This window comes from Danio rerio, chromosome 14 (genome assembly GCF_049306965.1).
Source record: "Danio rerio strain Tuebingen ecotype United States chromosome 14, GRCz12tu, whole genome shotgun sequence".
NCBI lineage: Eukaryota > Metazoa > Chordata > Actinopteri > Cypriniformes > Danionidae > Danio > Danio rerio.
In genome coordinates this window covers 2538557-2565979 of record NC_133189.1, presented here as the reverse complement: position 1 = coordinate 2565979, position 27423 = coordinate 2538557, and the positions used below count along the sequence as shown (strand labels likewise).

Here is a 27423-nt window from a genome sequence, read left to right as displayed (position 1 = left end):
TCAGAAATAAAGGTACGCAAGCTGTCACTGGGGTGGTACCTTTTCAAAAGGTACACATTTGTACTTAAAGGGTCCACATCGGTACCTCAGAAGTATATATTAGTACCTAAAATTTTTAAGAGGAACACTTTTGTGCTTTGTAAGTACTAATATGTAGCCTTGAGGTATTAATATGAACCTTTAAAGTACAAATTTGTACTTTTTGAAAAGGTTTCACCACAATGACAGCTCACATACCTTTATTTTTGAGTGTATTGTGTATATATGAAGAGTGTGAATTGTACTTGGTGTATCTTCTATGTTGTTGGATCTCCCAAATGTTCCAATGACAATAAGGATATTCAATTTTTATTTATTTTATAGTTTAGACCTTTATTATAATGTACTATTCTTTTATATATTTATGTACAGTGCTCAGCATATATAAGTGCACCCCTCACAAATCTCTCTTTTAAATTTATATTTTAATAGGAAGCCATAAAATATTATATTTGTGCATGTTCATTAGATTAGCACTGAAGCCAAATCTGGGGCTTATCTGACAAAACTAACGATAGCGATACAAAAACTAGCACAGTCACATGTATATGTTAGAGGAAAATATTAAATAAAAATGTTAAAACAAGGAAAAATAATACAATTTTGTTAAAATTGTGTAGGTTTTAAATTGTTTTGCAATATTTAGCTTAAATTTAATTGTATTTTAATTTCTGAATATGTTTGGTGAATAAAATATTATTTTAATAAATATATCTGTTTAATGAATCTGTTTTGTTTAAATGCACCAGAATGCATTGCCTATATTCACTGAGAAATGGATTAAATAAGTGTACTTATATATGCTGAGTACTGTATTTAGGATTATCAAAGCACTATTTATGAGTAATTATATCCTATTCATCACTACCTAAGATGATAATATCGAGGAGTTTAATTGTTTGCTGAATCTTTTAGGGAAAGGGAATGTCATTCAGTTGTCTAACTATTTCATCAAGCTTGTTTAAATTTTATATCATCAGTGCTGTTGCTGCATCCCCTGCTTTGGGTGTATTCTACAGCTTGTTTGTGTTGATAATTATCTTCATTTATTTGTAGTGATTTATTGATGGTTGTCATATTTTGTGTTCCACTCATTGCTGTAAACAAGCTTATGGAAGCCTTTAAACGTGTGTTAAAATGTTTGTGAGATTGTCCTTTTATTCCTGCTTGCTGGTTTTGTTGCTGTCCATGGTGCTGCAAGGACATTTCCTCCTGGTCTTTAGGGTTTTGCTCTTCAAGTAATGTAGCCACATTCTATACCATGAATGCTGTTGTCATATCTCTACTTTTTAGCAAATACTTCAGCATTATTTAGCTCTTAATTGACTTTTTTCTTTATTGCATTAGTTTGTGACAGCATGGATGCTCGCACTTTTTAATTGATCCTGTGGCAAGCTTGTTCTTGTTTTTATGTATCTAATATGTGACAAGTTTTGTGCATATTAAAACATTAATTTAGTTATCTGACTGTCGTGCAGTTTCTTATTTAAACTCGTAGTGTCGCTGTTCGCCTGCAAAACCATATCTGGCAATTTCTCCACCCTTATTCTGCACACAGTGCTTCTCTCGTTATCAAACGTCGTCAACGGTGATTCATTGTCGGATTCTACTCTCCGTGATTTTGAATTTAGCTTTGCAGTTGTCTTTTTTTTTTTAATCTATGATTTAATTTTTGCTTAACATCTAAAGCCTGAGTGTTCTGCGTTGCTGCTGAGATGTTTGGTCTTTTGTTCTTCGTGCTGATGGCGCACAGCGCTAATGGAGACGTGAGCTATTCTTTCCCGGAGGAGATGAAACGCAGATCTGTGATTGGAAATATAGCGAAGGATCTTGGTGTCGATGTTAAGAGTCTTTCTGGTCGTGATGCTCGAACTGATACTGAAGGTAATCGAAAACGATTCTGTGATATTAATCTGAATACTGGAGAGCTGACCGTAGCGGAGAGAATCGACAGAGAGGAGATTTGCGGAAAGAAATCGTCATGCGTTATTAAACAGGAGCTCGTGCTGGAAAATCCTTTAGAATTGCACCGTTTTATTCTTAATATTGAGGATATTAATGATAACTCACCACAATTTAAACAAAATGCAATTAAATTCGAAATAAGAGAGTCAGCAGATAAAGGATCTCGATATTTATTAGATGAGGCTCATGACGCGGATATTGGGATGAATTCAGTGCAGACATATACACTTCAAAACAATGATCATTTTATTTTAAGTATTCTTACGGGTGCAAACGGAAGAAAATATAGCGAGCTTGTACTAAATAAAGAGCTGGATCGTGAGCAGCAGAAAGAGGTGACTTTAATTCTGACTGCGGTAGACGGCGGGACTCCACCGAGATCAGGTACTGTAGCCATACACGTCACTGTGCTGGATGCTAATGATAATGCTCCAGTCTTTAGTCAGGCCGTCTATAAAGTCAGTCTGCCTGAAAATTCCCCTGTAGACACTGTAGTGGTGACAGTGAGCGCTACTGATGCTGACGAGGGGCAAAATGGAGAAGTGACGTATGAGTTTGGGCATTTATCTGAAAATCTTTTGGACATATTTTCACTCGATGCAGTGTCTGGTGAGCTTAAAATGACAGGTGTTGTAGATTATGAAGAGGAGACTTTAATTGAACTTCCCATTCAAGCTAAAGATGGTCAAGGGTTAGCCGGTAGATCCACTGTATTGATATCTGTCACTGATGTCAATGATAATGCCCCTACGATAATGACTAAATCTGTTAAAATAACAATTCCTGAGAGCGCGTTACCCGGTACAGAGGTTGGCATCATTAATGTGCAGGACAGAGACTCTGAGAATAACGGACAGGTGCGCTGCTCCATTCAGCAAAACGTCCCATTTAAACTCGTGCCTTCAATCAAAAATTACTATTCTCTGGTGACCACAGGTGAATTAGACCGCGAGCTGCTCTCTGAATATAATATTACAATTACTGCTACTGATGAGGGCTCTCCGCCTTTATCTTCCACTAAGAATATTCACTTGACTGTAGCTGACGTCAATGATAATCCACCTGTATTTCAGCAGCAGAATTACAGAGCTCATGTGCAAGAAAATAACAAAGCAGGCTCCTCTATTTGTTCAGTATCAGCTACAGACCCGGACTGGAGACAGAATGGCACTGTAGTTTATTCTCTGTTGTCCTCTGATGTCAATGGCGCACCGGTGTCCTCCTTTTTATCCATTAACGGAGACACCGGGGTCATTCATGCCGTCAGGTCGTTTGATTACGAGCAGATGAAAAGTTTCAAAGTGCTCGTGTTAGCCAGAGACAACGGGTCTCCTCCTCTGAGCAGTAACGTGACCGTGAGTGTCTTCATATCGGATGAGAATGACAACTCTCCTCAGATATTATACCCCTCTCCGGAGGGAAACTCCTTCATGACCGAGATGGTGCCCAAAGCTGCGCAGGCGCGCTCTCTGGTCTCCAAGGTGATCGCCGTGGACGCGGATTCCGGGCAGAACGCGTGGCTCTCGTATCACATTATTAAAGCGACTGATCCGGGACTTTTCACTATCGGTGTCCACAGCGGAGAGATCAGGACGCAGCGGGACATTTCTGAATCTGACAGCATGAAGCAGAACCTTATTGTGTCAGTCAGAGATAACGGACAGCCCTCTCTCTCAGCCACGTGCGCACTGTATTTACTTGTATCAGATAACTTGGCTGAAGTGCCAGAACTGAAAGACATGTCTCATGACGAGAGCAGCTCCAAACTGACGTTTTATTTGATCATCGCGCTGGTGTCCGTCTCCACTTTCTTCCTGACCTTCATCATCATCATCCTGGCCGTGAGGTTTTGTCGCAGGAGAAAGCCCAGACTGTTGTTTGATGGAGCTGTAGCCATTCCCAGCGCGTATCTGCCTCCAAATTACGCAGAGGTGGAGGGCGCGGGAACTCTCCGCAGCGCCTACAATTATGACGCATACCTGACCACGGGCTCGCGCACTAGTGACTTCAAGTTCGTCAGATCTTATAATGATGGCACGCTGACTGCTGACCTGACTCTGAGAAAGACTCAGTCCTCTGTGGATGATCTGGAGGGGCTTGACGCGGAAATGATTGAATCCTTTCAGGTAGGAAACACAAGCAAGTTTTCCCAGTTAATGTTTTGGTTGCGTAAAGTAAATAGGAGGTGATTGTGTCTTATTTTGATTACATTGGCAAGTTCTGCTCTTTAATTAAAACAGGTGACTTTAACATTTAAAATGTATTTTAACTACGAAAGTTAGTGACTTTAATTTGCAGTTATACGAGGCATTGCTTTCTAAATCGTTACGTTTTCCGTATTTTTCCCCCTAAGTGTTTTTACTTTCCAAGTGTTCTTGGCATTATTAAGATCTTTTTGGCATAATTAAATGCAAAAAAAAAAAAAACAGGTAAATGATCTGGTGGTCCATTCATGCTTTTTTGATAAAAGGTTTGAGTCAGCCTGAAGAATTGAAACTATTTTACGTTTTGTCGTAAAGGTTGCAGTGTTTAACATGTTCTCTTACTGGTTGTGTACGCATTTAAATGTGTGGTTTCTGTAATTAGAAATATGCTGTGAATATTCACTTTACAGAATGACAATCTTATAAACACTTAAATCACATGCATAATTGAAAACCCGCACATTTAGAAACGTTACACACATTAGACTAATAAATAAAAAACCTGACCGCAGCTACATTTTAAAACAATGTTATCTGTACAGTTCACAGGAAAAAAAAAACTAAAACTGTGTACAGTGCGAACACTGACATTAACGTGGCAAATCTGAGTAGTTATTATTTGTTAATTTATAGAGCGCGCACAGAAACATACTTGCGTAGAGAGTAAACATTTAAATCGCTAGCATTACTTGAACCTAACTAATGTTGTTTTAAACATCAGAATGTCATAACAAGTGACAATTAATTAGATTAAACACATTATGTGACCAGCTGTAACGCTTTCAATGGGAACTTATGGTGAACTTTGCTTCAAACTTTAGACTAGATAATAAATTTTTCGCACTGTTTTCCACACCTCTCAACACACAAAATATATAACTAATAAATGTTTAGTTAATTCATTATTTTATTTAGCTGGTTATTTATTTATTCATTTGTTTATTTTGGAGGTTATAGAAAAAATGTTTTTTTTTTTTTTTTTTTTGCATAAAAAAAATAGTTTAGCTCATTTTCATTTTAGTTTTTGTGGCAAGTGAAACTCTGCAGTTAAAATTGTTCATGGTAATTAAAAAAAGTAGTTTTGCATTTATGGTTTGTTTAGAGTTTGAGACATGAACTTATAAAAAGAAAAAAAATTCCAATGCCAGTATATTCTGTTCAGTAATATTCATGGCTTCAGACAGATGGGAAATGACACGGGGTTTTACTGTTTTCACTTGCATTTTGTAGGTTACGTTGTTGATGCTGGATTTCTAAAGTTTACTATTTTTTATTAAGCCATTGCTTTTTTATTTTAATATTCATTCAAAAGTTATTGTAGGCACTGTGTCCATGCCTTATCCTGAAATTTTAGGCTGGCTGTTGTTTCTTACACAGTACTTAACAGTTTGTGATGTTAAAGAAAGTAGTTTAGACCACATCGTTGTGTTTTTGACACCAAATCTCCACTCTTAAAATTCAGGTTAATTAATGAGTCCATAAAGAAAAAATAGCATCCATGCACTGTAATGCAGTAACTTTATAAACTTTAGTGGAGCAGTTTACCTGTAAATCCATCATCATTTTCTATATCATAAATAAAACCCAAACTGTTGCTTAATTTCTTCTTCAGATATTATTAGGACTCATCTGACTCTGAGAAAGCTGTAGTCCGCTGTGAATTAACCTTTTGTTGAATGATTGAGGCAGGGTATGGTGGATGGTTGAATGAAATGTTACTGATTTTATTACTTACTGTTGTTTCTCTTATGTGAAAGTGTCGTGTGAAGACAATTAAGCTTAATTGTCAGCAACCTGATGCTGTTTATTTGCTCTGGAAGTAACATTACAGATCTTGCTAGTTGCTGTCCATGGTGCTGCTCTGATCTATCTATCTATCTATCTATCTATCTATCTATCTATCTATCTATCTATCTATCTATCTATCTATCTATCTATCTATCTATCTATCTATCTATCTATCTATCTATCTATCTATCTATCTATCTATCTATCTATCTATCTATCTATCTATCTATCCAAATGCTTTAAATACAATGGCGTTCTATATCTCTCATTCAGCAGAGATTGTAGCTATCTTCTTGTTTCTAAACACATTGCATTTGTAAGTGCATGCTACACATACTCCTTTAAATGAATCCATGCAGTTTTGTTCTGTTAACTCATGGCGTCGCTATTTACCTGCAAAACAATCAGTGTCTTCATCACACATCTCTCCACCCTGCTATTGATGTCATGCGCAGAGCTGCAAAGTAGACTCGTCGTTTCCTTAAATATCGTCGACAACGACAGCTTTCCTAAATCTGGATTTTGTTTAAATGCTATTACTGCATTACTGGGATAAGTTCCTGATGGATTTATCAAGATTGTCAAAGATTTGTTCTATAATGGTTGGTCTTTTGTTCTTCGTGCTGATGGCGCACAGCGCTTATGGAGACGTGAGCTATTCTTTCCCGGAGGAGATGAAACGCGGATCTGTGATTGGGAATATAGCGAAGGATCTTGGACTGGATGTGAACAGATTGTCATCTCGTAAGGCTCGTATTGATACTGAAGGTAATCGGAAACAATACTGCGACATTAATCTGAGAACAGGAGAATTGATAGTGGCCGATAGGATAGATAGAGAGGGGCTTTGTAAGGAGCGGCTTTCTTGCACACTTACATTTGAGCTAATATTAGAAAATCCTTTGGAATCGCATCGTGTACAATTACAAATCCAGGACATCAACGACAATTCACCAATATTTCCTAAAGATGTGGTCAAATTTGAAATAAGTGAAAATGCCGATAAAGGTGCTCGTTTTCGTGTCATTGAGGCTCGCGATGCAGACGTCGGTCATAATTCAGTGCAAAAATATTCATTAGAGAGAAATCCGAATTTTATTTTAGCCGTGAATTCTAAGACAGATGGAAGCAGGTATGTCGAGCTGGTGTTGGATAAAGAATTAGATCGAGAGCAGCAGAAAGAGGTGACTTTAATTCTGACTGCGGTAGACGGCGGGACTCCACCGAGATCAGGTACTGTAGCCATACACGTCACTGTGCTGGATGCTAATGATAATGCTCCAGTCTTTAGTCAGGCCGTCTATAAAGTCAGTCTGCCTGAAAATTCCCCTGTAGATACTGTAGTGGTGACAGTGAGCGCTACTGATGCTGACGAGGGACAAAATGGAGAAGTGACGTATGAGTTTGGACATTTATCTGATTCTGCAAGAGAAGCTTTTTCATTGGATCATCAGACTGGTCAAATTGTTGTAAAAGGGCGAATCGATTTTGAAGATGAATCAAGATATGAAATTATTGTTGAGGCTAAGGACGAGTATGGTCTTTCATCAGACACAAAAGTCGTAATCGAAATTACTGACGTAAATGACAATGCGCCAATTATTATAATTAAATCTCTGAATATCCCCATTCCTGAGAGCGCGTTACCCGGTACAGAGGTTGGCATCATTAATGTGCAGGACAGAGACTCTGAGAATAACGGACAGGTGCGCTGCTCCATTCAGCAAAACGTCCCATTTAAACTCGTGCCTTCAATCAAAAATTACTATTCTCTGGTGACCACAGGTGAATTAGACCGCGAGCTGCTCTCTGAATATAATATTACAATTACTGCTACTGATGAGGGCTCTCCGCCTTTATCTTCCACTAAGAATATTCACTTGACTGTAGCTGACGTCAATGATAATCCACCTGTATTTCAGCAGCAGAATTACAGAGCTCATGTGCAAGAAAATAACAAAGCAGGCTCCTCTATTTGTTCAGTATCAGCTACAGACCCGGACTGGAGACAGAATGGCACTGTAGTTTATTCTCTGTTGTCCTCTGATGTCAATGGCGCACCGGTGTCCTCCTTTTTATCCATTAACGGAGACACCGGGGTCATTCATGCCGTCAGGTCGTTTGATTACGAGCAGATGAAAAGTTTCAAAGTGCTCGTGTTAGCCAGAGACAACGGGTCTCCTCCTCTGAGCAGTAACGTGACCGTGAGTGTCTTCATATCGGATGAGAATGACAACTCTCCTCAGATATTATACCCCTCTCCGGAGGGAAACTCCTTCATGACCGAGATGGTCCCCAAAGCTGCGCAGGCGCGCTCCCTGGTCTCCAAGGTGATCGCCGTGGACGCGGATTCCGGGCAGAACGCGTGGCTCTCGTATCACATCATTAAAGCGACTGATCCGGGACTTTTCACTATCGGTGTCCACAGCGGAGAGATCAGGACGCAGCGGGACATTTCTGAATCTGACAGCATGAAGCAGAACCTTATTGTGTCAGTCAGAGATAACGGACAGCCCTCTCTCTCAGCCACGTGCGCACTGTATTTACTTGTCTCAGATAACTTGGCTGAAGTGCCAGAACTGAAAGACATGTCTCATGACGAGAGCAGCTCCAAACTGACGTTTTATTTGATCATCGCGCTGGTGTCCGTCTCCACTTTCTTCCTGACCTTCATCATCATCATCCTGGCCGTGAGGTTTTGTCGCAGGAGAAAGCCCAGACTGTTGTTTGATGGAGCTGTAGCCATTCCCAGCGCGTATCTGCCTCCAAATTACGCAGAGGTGGAGGGCGCGGGAACTCTCCGCAGCGCCTACAATTATGACGCATACCTGACCACGGGCTCGCGCACTAGTGACTTCAAGTTCGTCAGATCTTATAATGATGGCACGCTGACTGCTGACCTGACTCTGAGGAAGACTCAGTCCTCTGTTGATGATCTGGAAGGACTCGACTCGGAAGTAATTGATTCATTTCAGGTAGGACTAACCAAGTCGACTTCTTTGTTGTTAACGATCTCTAAATTAAAAAGTTATTCTAATTCAATTTTACTGCTTTCCTTAAAAAACAACCTCTGTTATTGAAAAGTCAAGTGATTTGTTTTAAACATGCCAACCTTTTTGGTCCACTGAATGACTGAAAGGGAGCTTTTTAAAAAACAAACAAGCAACAATTATATATATATATATATATATATATATATATATATATATATATATATATATATATATATATATATATATATATATATATATATATATATATATAGTTGTTGTTTTTTTTTACAGTTTTTTCTAATTTTTATTTTGTAAGGTTTGTTCTCTTTTAAGTCACAACTATGAGGTAAACCTGAATATGAATGACTTTTTTTCATCACTTGCCAGCAATAATTGTTATTCATAAAGGGTGAAGATTTTAGTAGACGTCTTAGGGTTCAGCAATTTTTCCTTTCGGTTGACTACTCTTTCAAAAGATCATCTACCGATTTTGATTTGTTTGTGCTCTCGGGGATTCTTTCAATTTTCAATGAGCCTACGATTAAAATGCTGATTTAAAAGACGTTTTGTCTGTCTTGTGTATACATAGTTTTTTTTTTTTAATTAACGTATTAACATGAATAAATTCCTATTTTAGAAATTTTCTATTTTGTATTTGTATTTAGTAGCTACGTGCAATCCTTTTATCCAAATGGGAAACTATGCGTGATGTTTTAATGTCGCTCTCCATGATGCTGTTCTGGCATTTTCTGCTGAAAGCTGGGTTCTTGCTCTGACGACGCTAAAATGTACTGTTGGAATGTTGTGACCCAATAATTCATTATTATTTGTCGAGAATTAGCTCCTAAAAGTTGTTAATTGAGTTGAACAGTGCGTATGTTTTCAAGTTTACACTTTGAGGACTGGCTGATGTTGATCGGAGTTTTTTTTTTTTTTTTTTTTTTTTTTTTAATAGCTCAAATTCTACCCCCATGGCCAATTGTAAGCAGATTATTTTCTCGCTAACCTGATTTCACATTTTTGAATGTGTGTAATCTTTTTAGCTTTGAAATGATGGATAAAAATTCAGTCGATTTAAAAGTCTTTAACAGTTTCGTTTATTAAGAGGTGGCTTTTTGGCAGTATTGCATACGCGAGAGTGATTTACATGTTTTGATGTTGTTTCTGTCTTCTATTGTTTTAGTGAGCAAGTTAGAGAGAAAATAATGACATTTTAAGCTGCATTCTTAGTGCACATATCAACTCAAGTCGAGCTTTATTGTCATTCCACTACATGTTTTGACATGCAGATGAACGAAATGTCGTGTCTCGCAGGACAATGGGTGCTACATAAATTAATCATAAATACAAACACAGCACTGGACGTAAGAGCTATTAGTCCTACCTTATTTTGATGGTCCGTTTGTTGAATCTATGTTACATTGCATTTGCATGACAACTAATTCTCAATAGATTTTAAATAGACTGTTAGGGTGGGGTTAGTGTATGTTAACATGTACTTGCAATGTTTCTTATAGTCAGTTAAATGTCTGTTGACAGAGCAGCATCAGCAGATATTAAGCAGACAGTCTACTAATACTCAAATAGACCATCAATAAAGGGTTATCGAGCTATTAAAAATATGCATAACTAATAAACTATAAGATATTTAACTATACACATACTGTAAGACATGCTATACAAGTACGTTTACATAAGACTGAACAATGTTGTGCAGGATATTGTGCAAGAGAGTTATTGAAGGTGAATACTGTGCAAGACAGGTCTTTAAGGTTGAAGCAAGCAGTGCAATACGATTGTGGTACATTTATAGTATATATCGTTTTCATTATTGAGTCCTTGTAAGATGGAGTTTAGATAAAGTGTCTGGTGCATAAGAGAGAACAGTGTTTCTAAAGGTGGTTTGTCAAGCTTACTCACTTGAAGGAAGCATATATTGAAATGCACAATGTTTTCAAGAGACAAGGAGTGATTAAGAAAGTGTTTATAGTGCAAGTGTGCACGAGTCAGAGAATTGAGAGGGTGTCTTTTCTGCAGGTTCTACAGTAACTGTTCCTTGACTGTCAATAATTCAGCAGCGTCTTTGTTTTACATAAGTCATATCCTTTCGAGTTGTTTATATGTCAATGCGTTTTGACAGGGTTTGAAATCTTAGCATTTAAATAAGCTTCAGTTTGCTTGGATAGTAAATTTTGTATGTGGAACATATTTCTGTTTGCTGTCCATGGTGATGTGCAGGCATTGTCAGTTGTTTGCATGTTCTCATACCACGTGCACTTGCTTTTTTTGTTTTTTGTCTTTTTTTAAAGAACATAATAAATATTAAAAATAAACTTGACTTCACATTATATTTTTTCTTGTTGTAAGAAAAAATCCGTAATAATGTAAAATATTTTTGAGTATCATAAATATTAATTTGTATTCGCATTTAATTAGTTTTGTTTATTATTTGTCATTTAAGATAAGTTATAAGAGTTAGTGCATTCTCATAATTGAACTCTTAGCGTCGCTGTTCACCAGTGAAACTGTTGATGTTCGTATTTGTGAGGCTCTCCGCCCTGATTATGATGTCATACTCAGAACAGACATCTCGCTTCGCTGCAGACAGTCGCCTTTTATATCGACTGTGAGCTAGATTTAATGGATTTAATTTACTTCTAATGTGGATTGCGCAGTTATTCTGCTCACATCTGTGTTTACTACAATACATCAAACCGTCTGTGTAGCTGCTGAGATGTTTGGTCTTTTGTTCTTTGTGCTGATGGCGCACACCGCTTATGGAGACGTGAGCTATTCTTTCCCGGAGGAGATGAAACGCGGATCTGTGATTGGAAATATAGCGAAGGATCTCGGACTCGCTGTGGACAAATTATCTAGTCGGGAAGCACGAATTGATACTGAAGGTAACAGCAAACGATTCTGTGAAATAAATGTCAATAGTGGAGAGCTGACCGTAGCGGAGAGAATCGACAGAGAGGAGATTTGCGGAAAGAAAGCGTCATGTGTTATTAAACAGGAGCTCGTGCTGGAAAATCCTTTAGAATTGCATCGATTCATTCTTAATATTGAGGATATTAATGATAATTCACCACAATTCAAAGAAAATGTTATAAATTTCGAAATACAGGAGTCAGCAGATAAAGGTTCTCGATATTTATTAGATGAGGCTCATGACGCGGATATTGGTATGAATTCAGTGCAGACATATAAAATGCAAGACAATGAACACTTTCATCTTAATGTATTAACCCGTGCAAATGGACGAAAATATGGCGAACTCGTTATTAATAAAGAGCTGGATCGTGAGCAGCAGAAAGAGGTGACTTTAATTCTGACTGCGGTAGACGGCGGGACTCCACCGAGATCAGGTACTGTAGCCATACACGTCACTGTGCTGGATGCTAATGATAATGCTCCAGTCTTTAGTCAGGCCGTCTATAAAGTCAGTCTGCCTGAAAATTCCCCTGTAGATACTGTAGTGGTGACAGTGAGCGCTACTGATGCTGACGAGGGGCAAAATGGAGAAGTCACGTATGCATTTGGTCATTTGTCTGAAGATATTTTGGATACATTTTCTCTCGATTCTTTGTCTGGAGAGATTAAATTAACAGGACTCATTGATTATGAGGAGGAGAATTTAATTGAACTTCCAGTTCAAGCTAAAGATGGTCAAGGGGTCGCAAGTCATTGTGCTGTATTAATAGATGTAACTGATGTAAATGATAATGCCCCTAAGATAATGACCAAATCTGTTAAAATATCCATTCCCGAGAGCACAATGCCCGGTACAGAGGTTGGCATCATTAATGTGCAGGACAGAGACTCTGAGAATAACGGACAGGTGCGCTGCTCCATTCAGCAAAACGTCCCATTTAAACTCGTGCCTTCAATCAAAAATTACTATTCTCTGGTGACCACAGGTGAATTAGACCGCGAGCTGCTCTCTGAATATAATATTACAATTACTGCTACTGATGAGGGCTCTCCGCCTTTATCTTCCACTAAGAATATTCACTTGACTGTAGCTGACGTCAATGATAATCCACCTGTATTTCAGCAGCAGAATTACAGAGCTCATGTGCAAGAAAATAACAAAGCAGGCTCTTCTATTTGTTCAGTATCAGCTACAGACCCGGACTGGAGACAGAATGGCACTGTAGTTTATTCTCTGTTGTCCTCTGATGTCAATGGCGCACCGGTGTCCTCCTTTTTATCCATTAACGGAGACACCGGGGTCATTCATGCCGTCAGGTCGTTTGATTACGAGCAGATGAAAAGTTTCAAAGTGCTTGTGTTAGCCAGAGACAACGGGTCTCCTCCTCTGAGCAGTAACGTGAGCGTGAGTGTCTTCATATCGGATGAGAATGACAACTCTCCTCAGATATTATACCCCTCTCCGGAGGGAAACTCCTTCATGACCGAGATGGTGCCCAAAGCTGCGCAGGCGCGCTCCCTGGTCTCCAAGGTGATCGCCGTGGACGCGGATTCCGGGCAGAACGCGTGGCTCTCGTATCACATCATTAAAGCGACTGATCCGGGACTTTTCACTATCGGTGTCCACAGCGGAGAGATCAGGACGCAGCGGGACATTTCTGAATCTGACAGCATGAAGCAGAACCTTATTGTGTCAGTCAGAGATAACGGACAGCCCTCTCTCTCAGCCACGTGCGCACTGTATTTACTTGTATCAGATAACTTGGCTGAAGTGCCAGAACTGAAAGACATGTCTCATGACGAGAGCAGCTCCAAACTGACGTTTTATTTGATCATCGCGCTGGTGTCCGTCTCCACTTTCTTCCTGACCTTCATCATCATCATCCTGGCCGTGAGGTTTTGTCGCAGGAGAAAGCCCAGACTGTTGTTTGATGGAGCTGTAGCCATTCCCAGCGCGTATCTGCCTCCAAATTACGCAGAGGTGGAGGGCGCGGGAACTCTCCGCAGCGCCTACAATTATGACGCATACCTGACCACGGGCTCGCGCACTAGTGACTTCAAGTTCGTCAGATCTTATAATGATGGCACGCTAACTGCTGACCTGACTCTGAGAAAGACTCAGTCTTCTATTGACGATCTTGAAGGACTTGATGAAGAGGTCATTTCTTTTTCGGAGGTAGGCGATTTTAATATAATTGTCAAGATTTAAAGGTAGTTTATTTCTTCTTCACTCTTTGACTAGTCTTTAAAGGCATCTTTTTTATATATAAATTGCTAAGCAGCCTGACCCCTCTGTTTTACACTCCATTCTTTAAAATGTTTGGTAACACTTTGTTTTGATGGTCTATTTGAGTATTAGTAGACTGTCTGCTGATACTACTCATTTAATAGACTTTTAACTGATAATAAGAGACTTTGCAAGTACAATGTCAACTTACACCAACCCTAACCCCCTAAGCCTATCAGTCTAGAATTAGTTGGCATGTAGATGCAATGTAACTTAAATTCAACAAACCGACCACCAAAATATAGTGTGACCAAATGTTTCACATGTATTTGCAAGGACACCAGCGGTGATGCAGTTACAATATATATATATATATATATATATATATATATATATATATATATATATATATATATATATATATATATATATATATATATATATGTGTTTACATCGTTATCAAATTAGCATGCATAATTGTTTTTTTTTTTTTTTAAGTATAGTTAAAACAAATTGATGGACTAAAATTCTAGAGCGCCTTCCTATCAACGTATGCCTTCAACTTTCTTACAGCAAACTTGTATTCCTACCAACTTTGAGAACTGTGAGTAGAAAGTTAGAAAGCACACACTGATCTGGAAAACACTAGTTCATTATGTTGTATAATGCAGCTTTGCCTTCTATAGAAGTCACTCCTTTACACAAGAATATAAAATTACATAAAACATAGGGTTGTCCACATTCTCTGTCTTTGTACTATTTTTATTTTGATGATTTGCTTGGCTTGTTTGACAGCACTCCAGAGTGTTGTTACTTTGAAATTGAATGTGAATTGATTAGGAGAATAGTTTTCCTCTTTACGTTTTCTCAGTAGCTGTAGAGAAACGCACTTTACAAATCATCGTCTTGATCAGCAGTGGTCAAATAATATTTAAGATTTCTTTCACACAAAGTCCTTTATTTTGTACAACTTGGATTTTTTGTTTTCTACTGAACACAAAAACTACAATGACGGCTTTTTAGCTCTTGAAAGTGAGTCTGTTGTGTTGTGCAGTCTGCTGTAAATAAAAAAATAACAAGTTTAACACATTTCTACTGAGTTGTAGACTATGGTTGAGGTTGACTTCATTATGGTGAGCTCTTCAAAGAAAGATTGCCAAATTAAGGCACCTCTATTTCTTCAAATTACAAAAGACTTCCTAAAGTAAATCAGTTAAAACCAAATAGAAATAACAATGTATTTTTTAATTAATGTAAACAGGTTTAACAGCATTTGGTGGCTTTACAGTAAGTCCACAATGTTGTTTTTCAGATCAAATAAGTTCAAAATTAATTTAATTTGTAGTAATAATAATATCAATCTTGAAGGATGAGGTTGTCTTAATTGTTGCAGCCTGCTGTAATAATCTGTTATGGCATTTTACAGTAGTTTTGAGATGTTTAATGAGTGTTTGTGCGCTTTGTTGGTGGTATTGCAAAGATATTTAATCTGGCAAAGTGTTTTTGCAATAACTGAGCATAACACTCCTGTCTTAATACAGTTTTTCTCAATTATACTCTGATTATATGTATTTTTTTTAGAATCTGTAATGAATAATGTGTGCTGTTTATTTCAGATTTTTGCGTTCATTCATTGATTTATTCGTTAATTCACATTGTTGCTGGTCCTTCCCTTCTACATGGTCATACTCTTGATTTGATGGTATCTTTTTGTTTTTCTGTTGGCAGTGCAATGTTGTGTACATAATAACATGAAAAGATTTGTATTATTTTTTCATAAAAATAATACATTATTGGGCGGCGCGGTGGTTCAGTGGGTAACGCTGTCGCCTCACACCAAGAAGGTCGCTGGTTTGAGTCCCAGTTGGCGTTTCTGCGTGGAGTTTGCATGTTTTTCCCATGTTAGCATGGTTTTCCTCTGGGTGCTCTGGTTTCCAAACACATGCACCATAGGTGAACTGAGTAAACAAAACGGCTCGTAATGTATGAGTGTGTATGTGAATGCAAAACTGTATGGGTGATTCCAATTGGGTTGCGTCTTGAAGTGCATTCGCTGCTTTAAACATACACTGAAAAAAAATTATTCAAAGATGATTCCTTGGATTTACTCAATTTTCTTTTACGTTAAGTGGTTGTAAATAATTTATTTCTGTTGAATTAAAACAAATTAAGTTGAACATTATTAAACTTAATTTGTTTGTTTTAATTCAACACAAATGAATTGTTTGCAACAGTTCTGCATGCAACACTTTTTTCAGTGGCTAGAATAGTTGGTGGTTCATTCCACTGTGGTGACCCCTGATAAATCAGAGACTAAGCCAAAGGACAATGCATGAATGAATGAATACAGTGCTCTGGCTGATGATATGTCTATTGCGGTTAAATCTCAGGTGCCAATTTCCAATGGCGCTGGTTTTTAAAGTTGCTTCAGTTGTTTTAAGTCACAGGTGTCAAACTCAGTTCCAAAAGGGCCGCAGCCCTGCACAGTTTAGTTCCAACCCTAATTAAACACACCTGATCAAACTAATTGAGTCCTTCAGGCTTGTTTAAAACCTACAGATAAGTGTGTTGGAGCAGGGTTGGAACTAAACTGTGCAGGGCTTCGGCCCTCCACCAATTGAGTTTGACACCCTTGTTTTAAGTCATCGATTGAGTCTCCTTTTTATGTTGTGGTACCTGAAGAGTCCCTCTGTGTAACTCCTAATGCTGTGAATTATGAAAACCATTTTATCTTTAAAAGTAGAAGCAAAAAGTCAATGTTTTGCTATTGTTAAGCATTAACACACATCATTTTATGCTAGAGTGCAGGATTGCTCAGAGTAAATGACTTAAGATAAGTTTCACATGAATCTTTAAGAGATTTTTTAACAAATTGTGGAGAGCAAATCAGCTTTATGTTTTATATATTACTTTACAGAACTGTAATGTCTACTAAAATTGCAGTGCAATAATCTGGTCCATCATTCTGTGTGCTTTTTGTAGAGGTATAATACGTTGCAATGGAAATATTGCATTGATTACATTTTTGTTGGCTGTTTGTTGTTGTTGTTTTTGAGTCACTTGAACTGTTCTGTTTCCTCTGACTGACATAGCTATGTAGAGCTTTTCTACCTGTCTGTTTACTTCTACTTAACTTTGTGGCTTTTGATACTTTGATTCTTTTGACATGAATAACACAAGTGCAGTCTAATAACTATATCTTATTTTGTTTGTGTCTGCATCTACCTCAACTGTTTGTGTCTGCATCTAATTCATGTTGTAGCTTTTGATATTTGGATTCCTTTGACATGAAGAACTTTAAGTTTTGAGGTGATGGTTGTGCTTGCAAATCTGAATGATCAATTCATAAAGTTGTGCTTGAATGATTTTTTATTTAGCTACTAACAATGTAAATCCAGAGTTAGGCCTCAGATTTTTTTTATTTTCTCACATTTCAAGGCTAAATCTATCTCGGTTTGCTTGGAAAATTGTTAACTCTTGTCCTTTGTCAATGTTTTTATCTATGGACTTATGGTACGATTTTTGGCATGCTCTCAGATTTTATCATGTTAGTATGTTGGTGTTGCTCTTTTGAATCAGTGGGTACAATACCTGTATCTCTACCACAAGACATAGTTGCATATTTAAAGCTTTCTGTTTGTGTTTAACTGTTCAATTAAAGAGGTTGAGGACTTTGTTTGGTATGTATTTCAGTAGTAGCCTGTCTGCTGGTATTTATATGAGTATCTGTGATCATGCCATCATTCAGACTCCCTTAAGAAAGCTTATATCTATGTATCTGACATGAATAACTTTAATACAACTTCTTAAAAAATATATATAGTTTTTTTTCTCACCGTTGTTTCCACTGACTTGCTTGGTTTGGGACTCTTAAAGCTGTGCATTGATGTATTTCCTCTTCAGTGTTTGGTGTTTGGTAATCTGCTGATTCTAATTGTTACCCTAAGAGATTTCTTTCCTATTAAGCTGCTTTGTTTAGGCAGTCACTTTAAATGGTGGACTCATTTTATTTGCATGCAAATGTGCTGTTAGTTTATTGAAACATCAAGTGACATTCACTGTGGTGGAAATGTTTGTTTCTTCTACACTGTGAAACCCAAAAGTCAACTTTATCAATTAAAATAAGTGTAGTTAACTCAAAAATGACTGAAATTTAATTCTACTCACTTGAAAAGAGTTAATGTTGAAGGTAAAGAGATAAATAAATACCTTATTACTTCAACTTAAATGGAGTAAGTTCAACGTGCTCATATAGATTAGTTTTTCAACTCATGGTTTGTTGTGATCGGTTTCCTGAAACAGTTTGAGTTGCATTAACCTATTGGCTTTTACAGTACTCGGTTGGTTTGAGTTCTCATCATTTATTGGGTTTTACTGTGCTCAAATTTCTTTGTTTACTCAAATGGATTAAGTTCACCGTACTCATAGGTATACGTTTTTAGACTTAAACGGTTTGTTGCAATCGGTTTCCTCAAATGGTTTGAGTTACTTTAACTTGTTACAGTGTACATTGTTCTCTCTGAAGTAGCTAAGGTCTATTCAATACAGCTGTCCATGGTGCTGAAACAAAAGTCATGTAGCTCTTATTTGCCTTATAGGGATGGTTCACCCAAAAAATTTTATTTAATCATTATTTAGTCAAACTCAAATGGTTCCAAACCCTTTATGAGATTCATTATTCTGTTGAACACCAAACTAAATAGTTTGAAGAAAGCTTGAAACTTTAAACTATTGACTTCCATATAGGAAAAACAAATATTATGGAAGTCACCTGTTACAGGTTTGCAGCGTTCTTTAAAATGTCTTGTGTGTTCAACATGATTGAAAGGAGTGTAGTTAACATAAAATTAACTGAAAGTTAATTCTACTCACTTAAAAAAGTTTTGAACTCAGTGTTGAAGGTAATGAGTTAATTAAATACGTCATTACTTCAACTTACATGGAGTAAGTTCACAGTACTCATATAGATTAGTTTTTTTTTTTTAAACTCAAATGGTTTGTAGCAATGCATTTCTTCAAGCGGTTTGAGTTGCCTTAACTTATTGGGTTTTACAGTACTCAATTGGTTTGATTTCTTTTTTATTCATTGGGTTTTCCTGTACTAAAAGTGCTTCGTTTACTCAAATGGATTAAGCTCACAGCACTCATAGGGATAAGTTTTTGAACTTAAATGGTTTGTTGCAATCGGTTTCCTCAAATGGTTTGAATTACCTTAACTTTTTAAAGTGTACATTATTCTCTCTGAAGTAGCATGACAAAAGTCATGTAGCTCTGATTCACCTTTGAGGGATAGTTCAACCAAAAATTTTTATGTAATCATTATTTAGTCAAACTCAAATGGTTCCAAACCCTTTATGAGATTCATTATTCTGTTGAACACTAAACTAAATAATCTGAAGAAAGCTGGAAACTTTAAACTATTGACTTCCATATAAGAAAAACAAAAACTATGGTAGTCAATGTTTACAGGTTTCCAACATCCTTCAAAGTATCTTCTTTTATGTTCAACAGCATAAAGAAAGCCGAATAGGTTTGGAACAAGTAAAGGGTGGGTAAATGATAACCGGATTTTCATTTTTGGTGAACTGTCACTTGAATTAATTGTGCTCTCGAAAAATATAAACACTTCTTAATACACTTTATAAACAGTGTTTTATTGAATGCTTATAATTTAACAGAACAATACTTACTTATAGCCTCATGGTGTCGCTGTATACCTTTGTAGGACAGACATAAAAATCCTCCACCCACCTTTTTTTCATTTGTAACATGCTGTTTGCTGCAGACAAGAGAAGAAAAGGCGACGTTGTTTCGTTTGATAGCTGCACAAGGATATTTTCCTAATTATTCGGGCACAGTTTTGGACCTCACCCGTTCACAATTTTCACACTAAGATAAGATCAAGATGAGGAGAAACACGGGTTTAGTGTTTTCGCTCTGCTTTTGTGTCATGATGGCGCACAGCGCTTATGGAGACGTGAGCTATTCTTTCCCGGAGGAGATGAAACGCGGATCTGTAATTGGGAATATAGCGAGGGATCTCGGACTGGATGTGAACAGACTGTCGTCTCGTAAGGCTCGCATTGATACTGAAGGTAGCATAAAACGGTTTTGTGATATTAAACTGAATACTGGAGAGCTGACCGTAGCGGAGAGAATCGACAGAGAGGGGCTTTGTGGAAAGAAAGCTTCGTGTGTTATTAAACAAGAACTTATGCTTGAAAATCCACTGGAATTGCATCGAATTACTTTACATATTGAGGATATTAATGATAACGCACCGCATTTTGATGAGGAGGTTATTAAGATGGAGATCAGGGAGTCGGCGGACAAAGGGGAACGGTTTTTACTGGAGGAAGCCCATGATCCGGATATAGGAAAGAATTCAGTTCAGTTCTACAAATTGGAAAGCAATGATAATTTTATTTTAGATGTTAAATCAAACGATTTAGCCGGGAAATACTGCGAATTGGTTTTAAATAAAGAGCTGGATCGTGAGCAGCAGAAAGAGGTGACTTTAATTCTGACAGCGGTAGACGGCGGGACTCCACCGAGATCAGGTACTGTAGCCATACACGTCACTGTGCTGGATGCTAATGATAATGCTCCAGTCTTTAGTCAGGCCGTCTATAAAGTCAGTCTGCCTGAAAATTCCCCTGTAGATACTGTAGTGGTGACAGTGAGCGCTACTGATGCTGACGAGGGGCAAAACGGAAAGGTCACGTATGTATTTGGTCATGTTTCAGAAGAGGATAAAACATTATTCTCATTAAATCGCAATACCGGAGAAATAACTGTTACTGGTGCAATAGATTATGAAGAGAAATCTGCGTACGAGTTGCGTGTTTTAGCAAAAGATGCTGCTGGTTTAACATCTTACTCAATGGTGATTATTGATGTTACAGACACTAATGACAACGCACCGGTTATCATTAGTAAATCACTGAATATCCCCATTCCTGAGAGCGCGTTACCCGGTACAGAGGTTGGCATCATTAATGTGCAGGACAGAGACTCTGAGAATAACGGACAGGTGCGCTGCTCCATTCAGCAAAACGTCCCATTTAAACTCGTGCCTTCAATCAAAAATTACTTTTCTCTGGTGACCACAGGTGAATTAGACCGCGAGCTGCTCTCTGAATATAATATTACAATTACTGCTACTGATGAGGGCTCTCCGCCTTTATCTTCCACTAAGAATATTCACTTGACTGTAGCTGACGTCAATGATAATCCACCTGTATTTCAGCAGCAGAATTACAGAGCTCATGTGCAAGAAAATAACAAAGCAGGCTCCTCTATTTGTTCAGTATCAGCTACAGACCCGGACTGGAGACAGAATGGCACTGTAGTTTATTCTCTGTGGTCCTCTGATGTCAATGGCGCACCGGTGTCCTCCTTTTTATCCATTAACGGAGACACCGGGGTCATTCATGCCGTCAGGTCGTTTGATTACGAGCAGATGAAAAGTTTCAAAGTGCTCGTGTTAGCCAGAGACAACGGGTCTCCTCCTCTGAGCAGTAACGTGACCGTGAGTGTCTTCATATCGGATGAGAATGACAACTCTCCTCAGATATTATACCCCTCTCCGGAGGGAAACTCCTTCATGACCGAGATGGTCCCCAAAGCCGCGCAGGCGCGCTCCCTGGTCTCTAAGGTGATCGCCGTGGACGCGGATTCCGGGCAGAACGCGTGGCTCTCATATCACATCATTAAAGCGACTGATCCGGGACTTTTCACTATCGGTGTCCACAGCGGAGAGATCAGGACGCAGCGGGACATTTCTGAATCTGACAGCATGAAGCAGAACCTTATTGTGTCAGTCAGAGATAACGGACAGCCCTCTCTCTCAGCCACGTGCGCACTGTATTTACTTGTATCAGATAACTTGGCTGAAGTGCCAGAACTGTCTCATGACGAGAGCAGCTCCAAACTGACGTTTTATTTGATCATCGCGCTGGTGTCCGTCTCCACTTTCTTCCTGACCTTCATCATCATCATCCTGGCCGTGAGGTTTTGTCGCAGGAGAAAGCCCAGACTGTTGTTTGATGGAGCTGTAGCCATTCCCAGCGCGTATCTGCCTCCAAATTACGCAGAGGTGGAGGGCGCGGGAACTCTCCGCAGCGCCTACAATTATGACGCATACCTGACCACGGGCTCGCGCACTAGTGACTTCAAGTTCGTCAGATCTTATAATGATGGCACGCTGACTGCTGACCTGACTCTGAGAAAGACTCAGTCTTTTGAGAACATAATGGATACCCTTGGCGATGGAGTCGAAAGTATAGAGGTACATTATTAATTAATAGTTGTTTGCTCCACTTAACGATTATTTATAGTTTTATTTATTTTTTTACAAGCATTGAGCAAAGTTTTGTGCAATTTGGAATATTTACATAAAAAATAGATTCCCTGAGGACAAGTTCAGTCTTTCCCAAAGACTATAATGCACAAATACTAAAAATATTAGTTATACTTTATAATCCTTTCGTTGGCTTCTTATAGTTGTTATTATCATTTGCTTAAGATTATACTGTTATGGTTCACTCTTTTAAATATAATAATAACAATAATAATAATAATAATAATAATAATAATGTTTGCAAAATTTGTTGTCCTTTTGTGTTTTATTAAAAAAGTATTTACAACCTTACTTCACCTTTAATTTAATTTAAGAAGAATTGTATTGTTATGCTTAAACATGGTTCCTATGTTTGTTTTACTTCCAGTTATTTTAAACTTTTTAAGTACTGACCTAGCTTTGGAAATGACTTTTTTTCAATACATGTTATATGCAAGCTGCTGGCAATTTTATATAGTTTATATTTGCACGATAATATTGCTATTTTTATTTATTTATTTATTGACAGCTTATAAATATATGACAATCGTAAAAATGGCAACAAGCTAAAGACTTCTACCCAGTATAAGGTTAGACAGACATCCATAACATTACTTTAAAAAATCAATTAAAAAAACAATAAAACTAATTATTCAACATGAGTTTTAAGGCGAGATTTAGACGTAATGAGACAGTCACTTGCCATTTAACAACTTCTTATCACTCAGATGACAACTTGAAATTGTATTTGAACTTCTGCGTAAATGTTGGTTTTACTTTTAATTGTGTAGGCCACATGCCACTATGTTGGCACGTTTTAGAGAAGTAAAATATTTAAATTATTTTTGCTGATATTAAATGTAGATTTGTGTGAACTGACTAAATAAAGGACTTCCGAGAACAAGCGAATACCTTTTTTCATGGCTCAGTTAAGCGTTTTATTTTGCAGAAAAGGATAAGAACAACGTTGTTTTGCGCTTACGGTCTGGGCTCGTCAGTTTGCGAATTCGCTGTTTTTATGGTAATTTAGGCTGCATTCATATGCACGTTTTCAGGTTGGACTCACTGTATTACAGTGTCATTATTCTGCCAGGTGCAGTGTGACGGGGCAAATGTGAGGAAAAATATTGGTGGTTCTTTGTCGTTTAGGATAATTAAGCTGAAAACTTCCTGTTGAAATATGACGCTTAGTTTCGTCGCTCTCTCTCTTTCTCTCGTTTGTCTGATTGCTTATTTACTTACTCCTATTTATTTTTTATAATGAACTAGTTTATTTATTTATTCATTCATTTCTAATTTTATTAGGCATGTTATATAATTAAATGTATTTACTTATTTTAATACATTTAATTTTAAATATTTTAATGCATTTCTATTTATTTTATTGATTTATATGTTTTTTGGAGCTGGCACTTCTTGCCTTTAAAGAGCTTTGAGAGTAATAGATCTTCGAGTACTATTGGTTTTCCTTTTGAAAGGTTAAACAGAAATGTGTTTTTGTGGGGAGAATTGTTTTTGCAATAGTTTTTATTGATGGCGCAATAAATGTGCATGATTTTAGCTAAGTGATGATGCTGCTGAGTTTATATTTTACAATAAGATGTTCAGATTACAAATCCTCATGGTGTCGCTGTGCACCTACGAACTAAATTGTCGTGTTTTCTCCACCCTCATATCTTGCCATTTCCCTTTGTACTGCTGTTTTTTCAGACGCCATACACGGGGCAGAGCGTTTGCTTATCAAGTATGTGCTGAAAATACGGAATATTTTTGTTAATATTTGAGACGGATGCATATCAGAAAACGTGCTTATCAATCCGAAGCTGCAATGATGGACAAGTGGTTATATTTGTTTTCTTTCCGTGCGCATGCTTTTCTCATTGTCTCTCTTTTGGCGCACAGCGCTTATGGAGACGTGAGCTATTCTTTCCCGGAGGAGATGAAACGCGGATCTGTGATTGGGAATATAGCGAAGGATCTCGGACTGGATGTGAACAGACTGTCATCTCGTAAGGCTCGCATTGATACTGAAGGCAACAGAAAACGATACTGTGATATTAATCTGAATACTGGAGAGCTGACCGTAGCGGAGAGAATCGACAGAGAGGGGCTTTGTGGGAAGAAAGCTTCGTGTGTTATAAAACAGGAGCTCGTGTTGGAAAATCCTCTTGAATCTCGTCGTATTAATATTAATGTCAACGATATAAATGATAATTCTCCTCTCTTTAAAAAGGATGTAATAAAACTGGAGATACGCGAATCGGCTGTAAAGAGTGCGCGGTTTGTGTTGGAGGAGGCGCATGATGCAGACATTGGAACTAATTCAGTTCAAAATTATGATTTAGCAAAAAATGAATATTTTGAATTGGCTGTTACTGCAAAAACAACCGGGAAATTTTACGGAGAATTGGTACTAGAGAGACAATTAGACCGTGAGCAGCAGAAAGAGGTGACTTTAATTCTGACTGCGGTAGACGGCGGGACTCCACCGAGATCAGGTACTGTAGCCATACACGTCACTGTGCTGGATGCTAATGATAATGCTCCAGTCTTTAGTCAGGCCGTCTATAAAGTCAGTCTGCCTGAAAATTCGCCTGTAGATACTGTAGTGGTGACAGTGAGCGCTAATGATGCAGACGAGGGGCAAAATGGTGAAGTCACCTATGAGTTTGGGCATATTTCAGAAAATGACATTACTATTTTTTCTCTTGACCAAAACTCTGGAAAAATAACCTTAATAGGGTCACTTGACTATGAGGACGAGGCCTCTTTTGAGCTCCCAATACAAGCCACAGATGGGCTAGGGCTGGTTTCATATTCAACTGTTGTTATTGATGTATCTGACATCAATGATAATTCGCCGATTATAATCGTTAAGTCTCTGAATATTCCAATTCCTGAGAGCGCGTTACCCGGTACAGAGGTTGGCATCATTAATGTGCAGGACAGAGACTCTGAGAATAACGGACAGGTGCGCTGCTCCATTCAGCAAAACGTCCCATTTAAACTCGTGCCTTCAATCAAAAATTACTATTCTCTGGTGACCACAGGTGAATTAGACCGCGAGCTGCTCTCTGAATATAATATTACAATTACTGCTACTGATGAGGGCTCTCCGCCTTTATCTTCCACTAAGAATATTCACTTGACTGTAGCTGACGTCAATGATAATCCACCTGTATTTCAGCAGCAGAATTACAGAGCTCATGTGCAAGAAAATAACAAAGCAGGCTCCTCTATTTGTTCAGTATCAGCTACAGACCCGGACTGGAGACAGAATGGCACTGTAGTTTATTCTCTGTTGTCTTCTGATGTCAATGGCGCACCGGTGTCCTCCTTTTTATCCATTAACGGAGACACCGGGGTCATTCATGCCGTCAGGTCGTTTGATTACGAGCAGATGAAAAGTTTCAAAGTGCTCGTGTTAGCCAGAGACAACGGGTCTCCTCCTCTGAGCAGTAACGTGACCGTGAGTGTCTTCATATCGGATGAGAATGACAACTCTCCTCAGATATTATACCCCTTTCCGGAGGGAAACTCCTTCATGACCGAGATGGTCCCCAAAGCTGCACAGGCGCGCTCGCTGGTCTCTAAGGTGATCGCCGTGGACGCGGATTCCGGGCAGAACGCGTGGCTCTCGTATCACATCATTAAAGCGACTGATCCGGGACTTTTCACTATCGGTGTCCACAGCGGAGAGATCAGGACGCAGCGGGACATTTCTGAATCTGACAGCATGAAGCAGAACCTTATTGTGTCAGTCAGAGATAACGGACAGCCCTCTCTCTCAGCCACGTGCGCACTGTATTTACTTGTATCAGATAACTTGGCTGAAGTGCCAGAACTGAAAGACATGTCTCATGACGAGAGCAGCTCCAAACTGACGTTTTATTTGATCATCGCGCTGGTGTCCGTCTCCACTTTCTTCCTGACCTTCATCATCATCATCCTGGCCGTGAGGTTTTGTCGCAGGAGAAAGCCCAGACTGTTGTTTGATGGAGCTGTCGCCATTCCCAGCGCGTATCTGCCTCCAAATTACGCAGAGGTGGAGGGCGCGGGAACTCTCCGCAGCGCCTACAATTATGACGCATACCTGACCACGGGCTCGCGCACTAGTGACTTCAAGTTCGTCAGATCTTATAATGATGGCACGCTGACTGCTGACCTGACTCTGAGGAAGACTCAGTCTTCAGATGATCTTAATGATATTATCGATGGAATAGAGAATATTTCTCAGGTTTGTAAATAATTATTCCCTGTTCGACTAGTCATTCATGGTTTGACTCAAGCAATGTTTTGTTGTTATCAAAATGAAGCTTTAATAGTTAACTTTGTTTTTATTATTATTATTATTATTATTATTATTATTATTATTATTATTATTATTATTATTATTATTATTATAAAGTGTAAAGTTGGGAAAAAAAGTCTATAGAGTTAAATCATGCAGAGGCAAAGTTTACTAATGCAAGCAAACATTACTTCATTTTAACTGTATATTTTAGATCGCTTGTTATTGTCATCTAACAAAGCTTATAATGTCATTCTCCCTTTGGTTGTTTTTCTGTGTGTTTTCAATTTGTTTTCAGTGTACATGTTTAGATTATGTTGTTCACAGCATGCACAGGGGAGTAATTGTATGGTGGCAATAACTTTGCATACTTGTTAAAGGGGTAGTTCACAGTCATCTATATATCATTCTTTACTTACTCTTCACCTGTTACCCAACAAGTTTGAGTTTCTTTTGGCTGTTGAGGAAGACATTTTAAAGAATGCTTAAAACTGGTAGCCATGGACTTTCTTAGCATTTTTTTTATTTTTTATTTTTGCCATAGCTACCAAATAAATGTTTGACAGTGTTCAAGAGTAAAAGGTGTGAAATAAGTGAAGAATGAGTAAATACTAAATACAGTATTATTATTATTATTATTA

General features: G+C 38.1%; 8 protein-coding genes across 8 annotated transcripts in view; all 8 read left to right on the top strand.

Moving 5' to 3' along the window:
- The window catches only part of pcdh2g1 (protocadherin 2 gamma 1), a 223953-nt gene that overhangs the window by 42221 nt on the left and 154309 nt on the right, over nt 1-27423 (top strand).
- pcdh2g2 (protocadherin 2 gamma 2) overlaps nt 1-27423 on the top strand; it is a 219546-nt gene that overhangs the window by 37814 nt on the left and 154309 nt on the right.
- pcdh2g5 (protocadherin 2 gamma 5) overlaps nt 1-27423 on the top strand; it is a 203515-nt gene that overhangs the window by 21783 nt on the left and 154309 nt on the right.
- Nucleotides 1-27423, top strand: part of pcdh2g6 (protocadherin 2 gamma 6) — a 199722-nt gene that overhangs the window by 17990 nt on the left and 154309 nt on the right.
- Nucleotides 1-27423, top strand: part of pcdh2g7 (protocadherin 2 gamma 7) — a 190495-nt gene that overhangs the window by 8763 nt on the left and 154309 nt on the right.
- Nucleotides 1725-27423, top strand: part of pcdh2g8 (protocadherin 2 gamma 8) — a 180008-nt gene continuing 154309 nt past the window's right edge. Inside the window, 1 exon segment of the mRNA NM_001024181.1 lies at nt 1725-4130. Coding sequence (NP_001019352.1) covers nt 1755-4130 — 2376 coding nt within the window. The 5' untranslated portion in view covers nt 1725-1754.
- Nucleotides 6484-27423, top strand: part of pcdh2g9 (protocadherin 2 gamma 9) — a 175249-nt gene continuing 154309 nt past the window's right edge. The window contains 1 exon segment of the mRNA NM_001024182.1: nt 6484-8971. Within this exon segment, the coding sequence (NP_001019353.1) occupies nt 6527-8971 (2445 nt within the window). The 5' untranslated portion in view covers nt 6484-6526.
- The window catches only part of pcdh2g12 (protocadherin 2 gamma 12), a 157436-nt gene continuing 154309 nt past the window's right edge, over nt 24297-27423 (top strand). Inside the window, 1 exon segment of the mRNA NM_001024173.1 lies at nt 24297-26728. Within this exon segment, the coding sequence (NP_001019344.1) occupies nt 24320-26728 (2409 nt within the window). The 5' untranslated portion in view covers nt 24297-24319.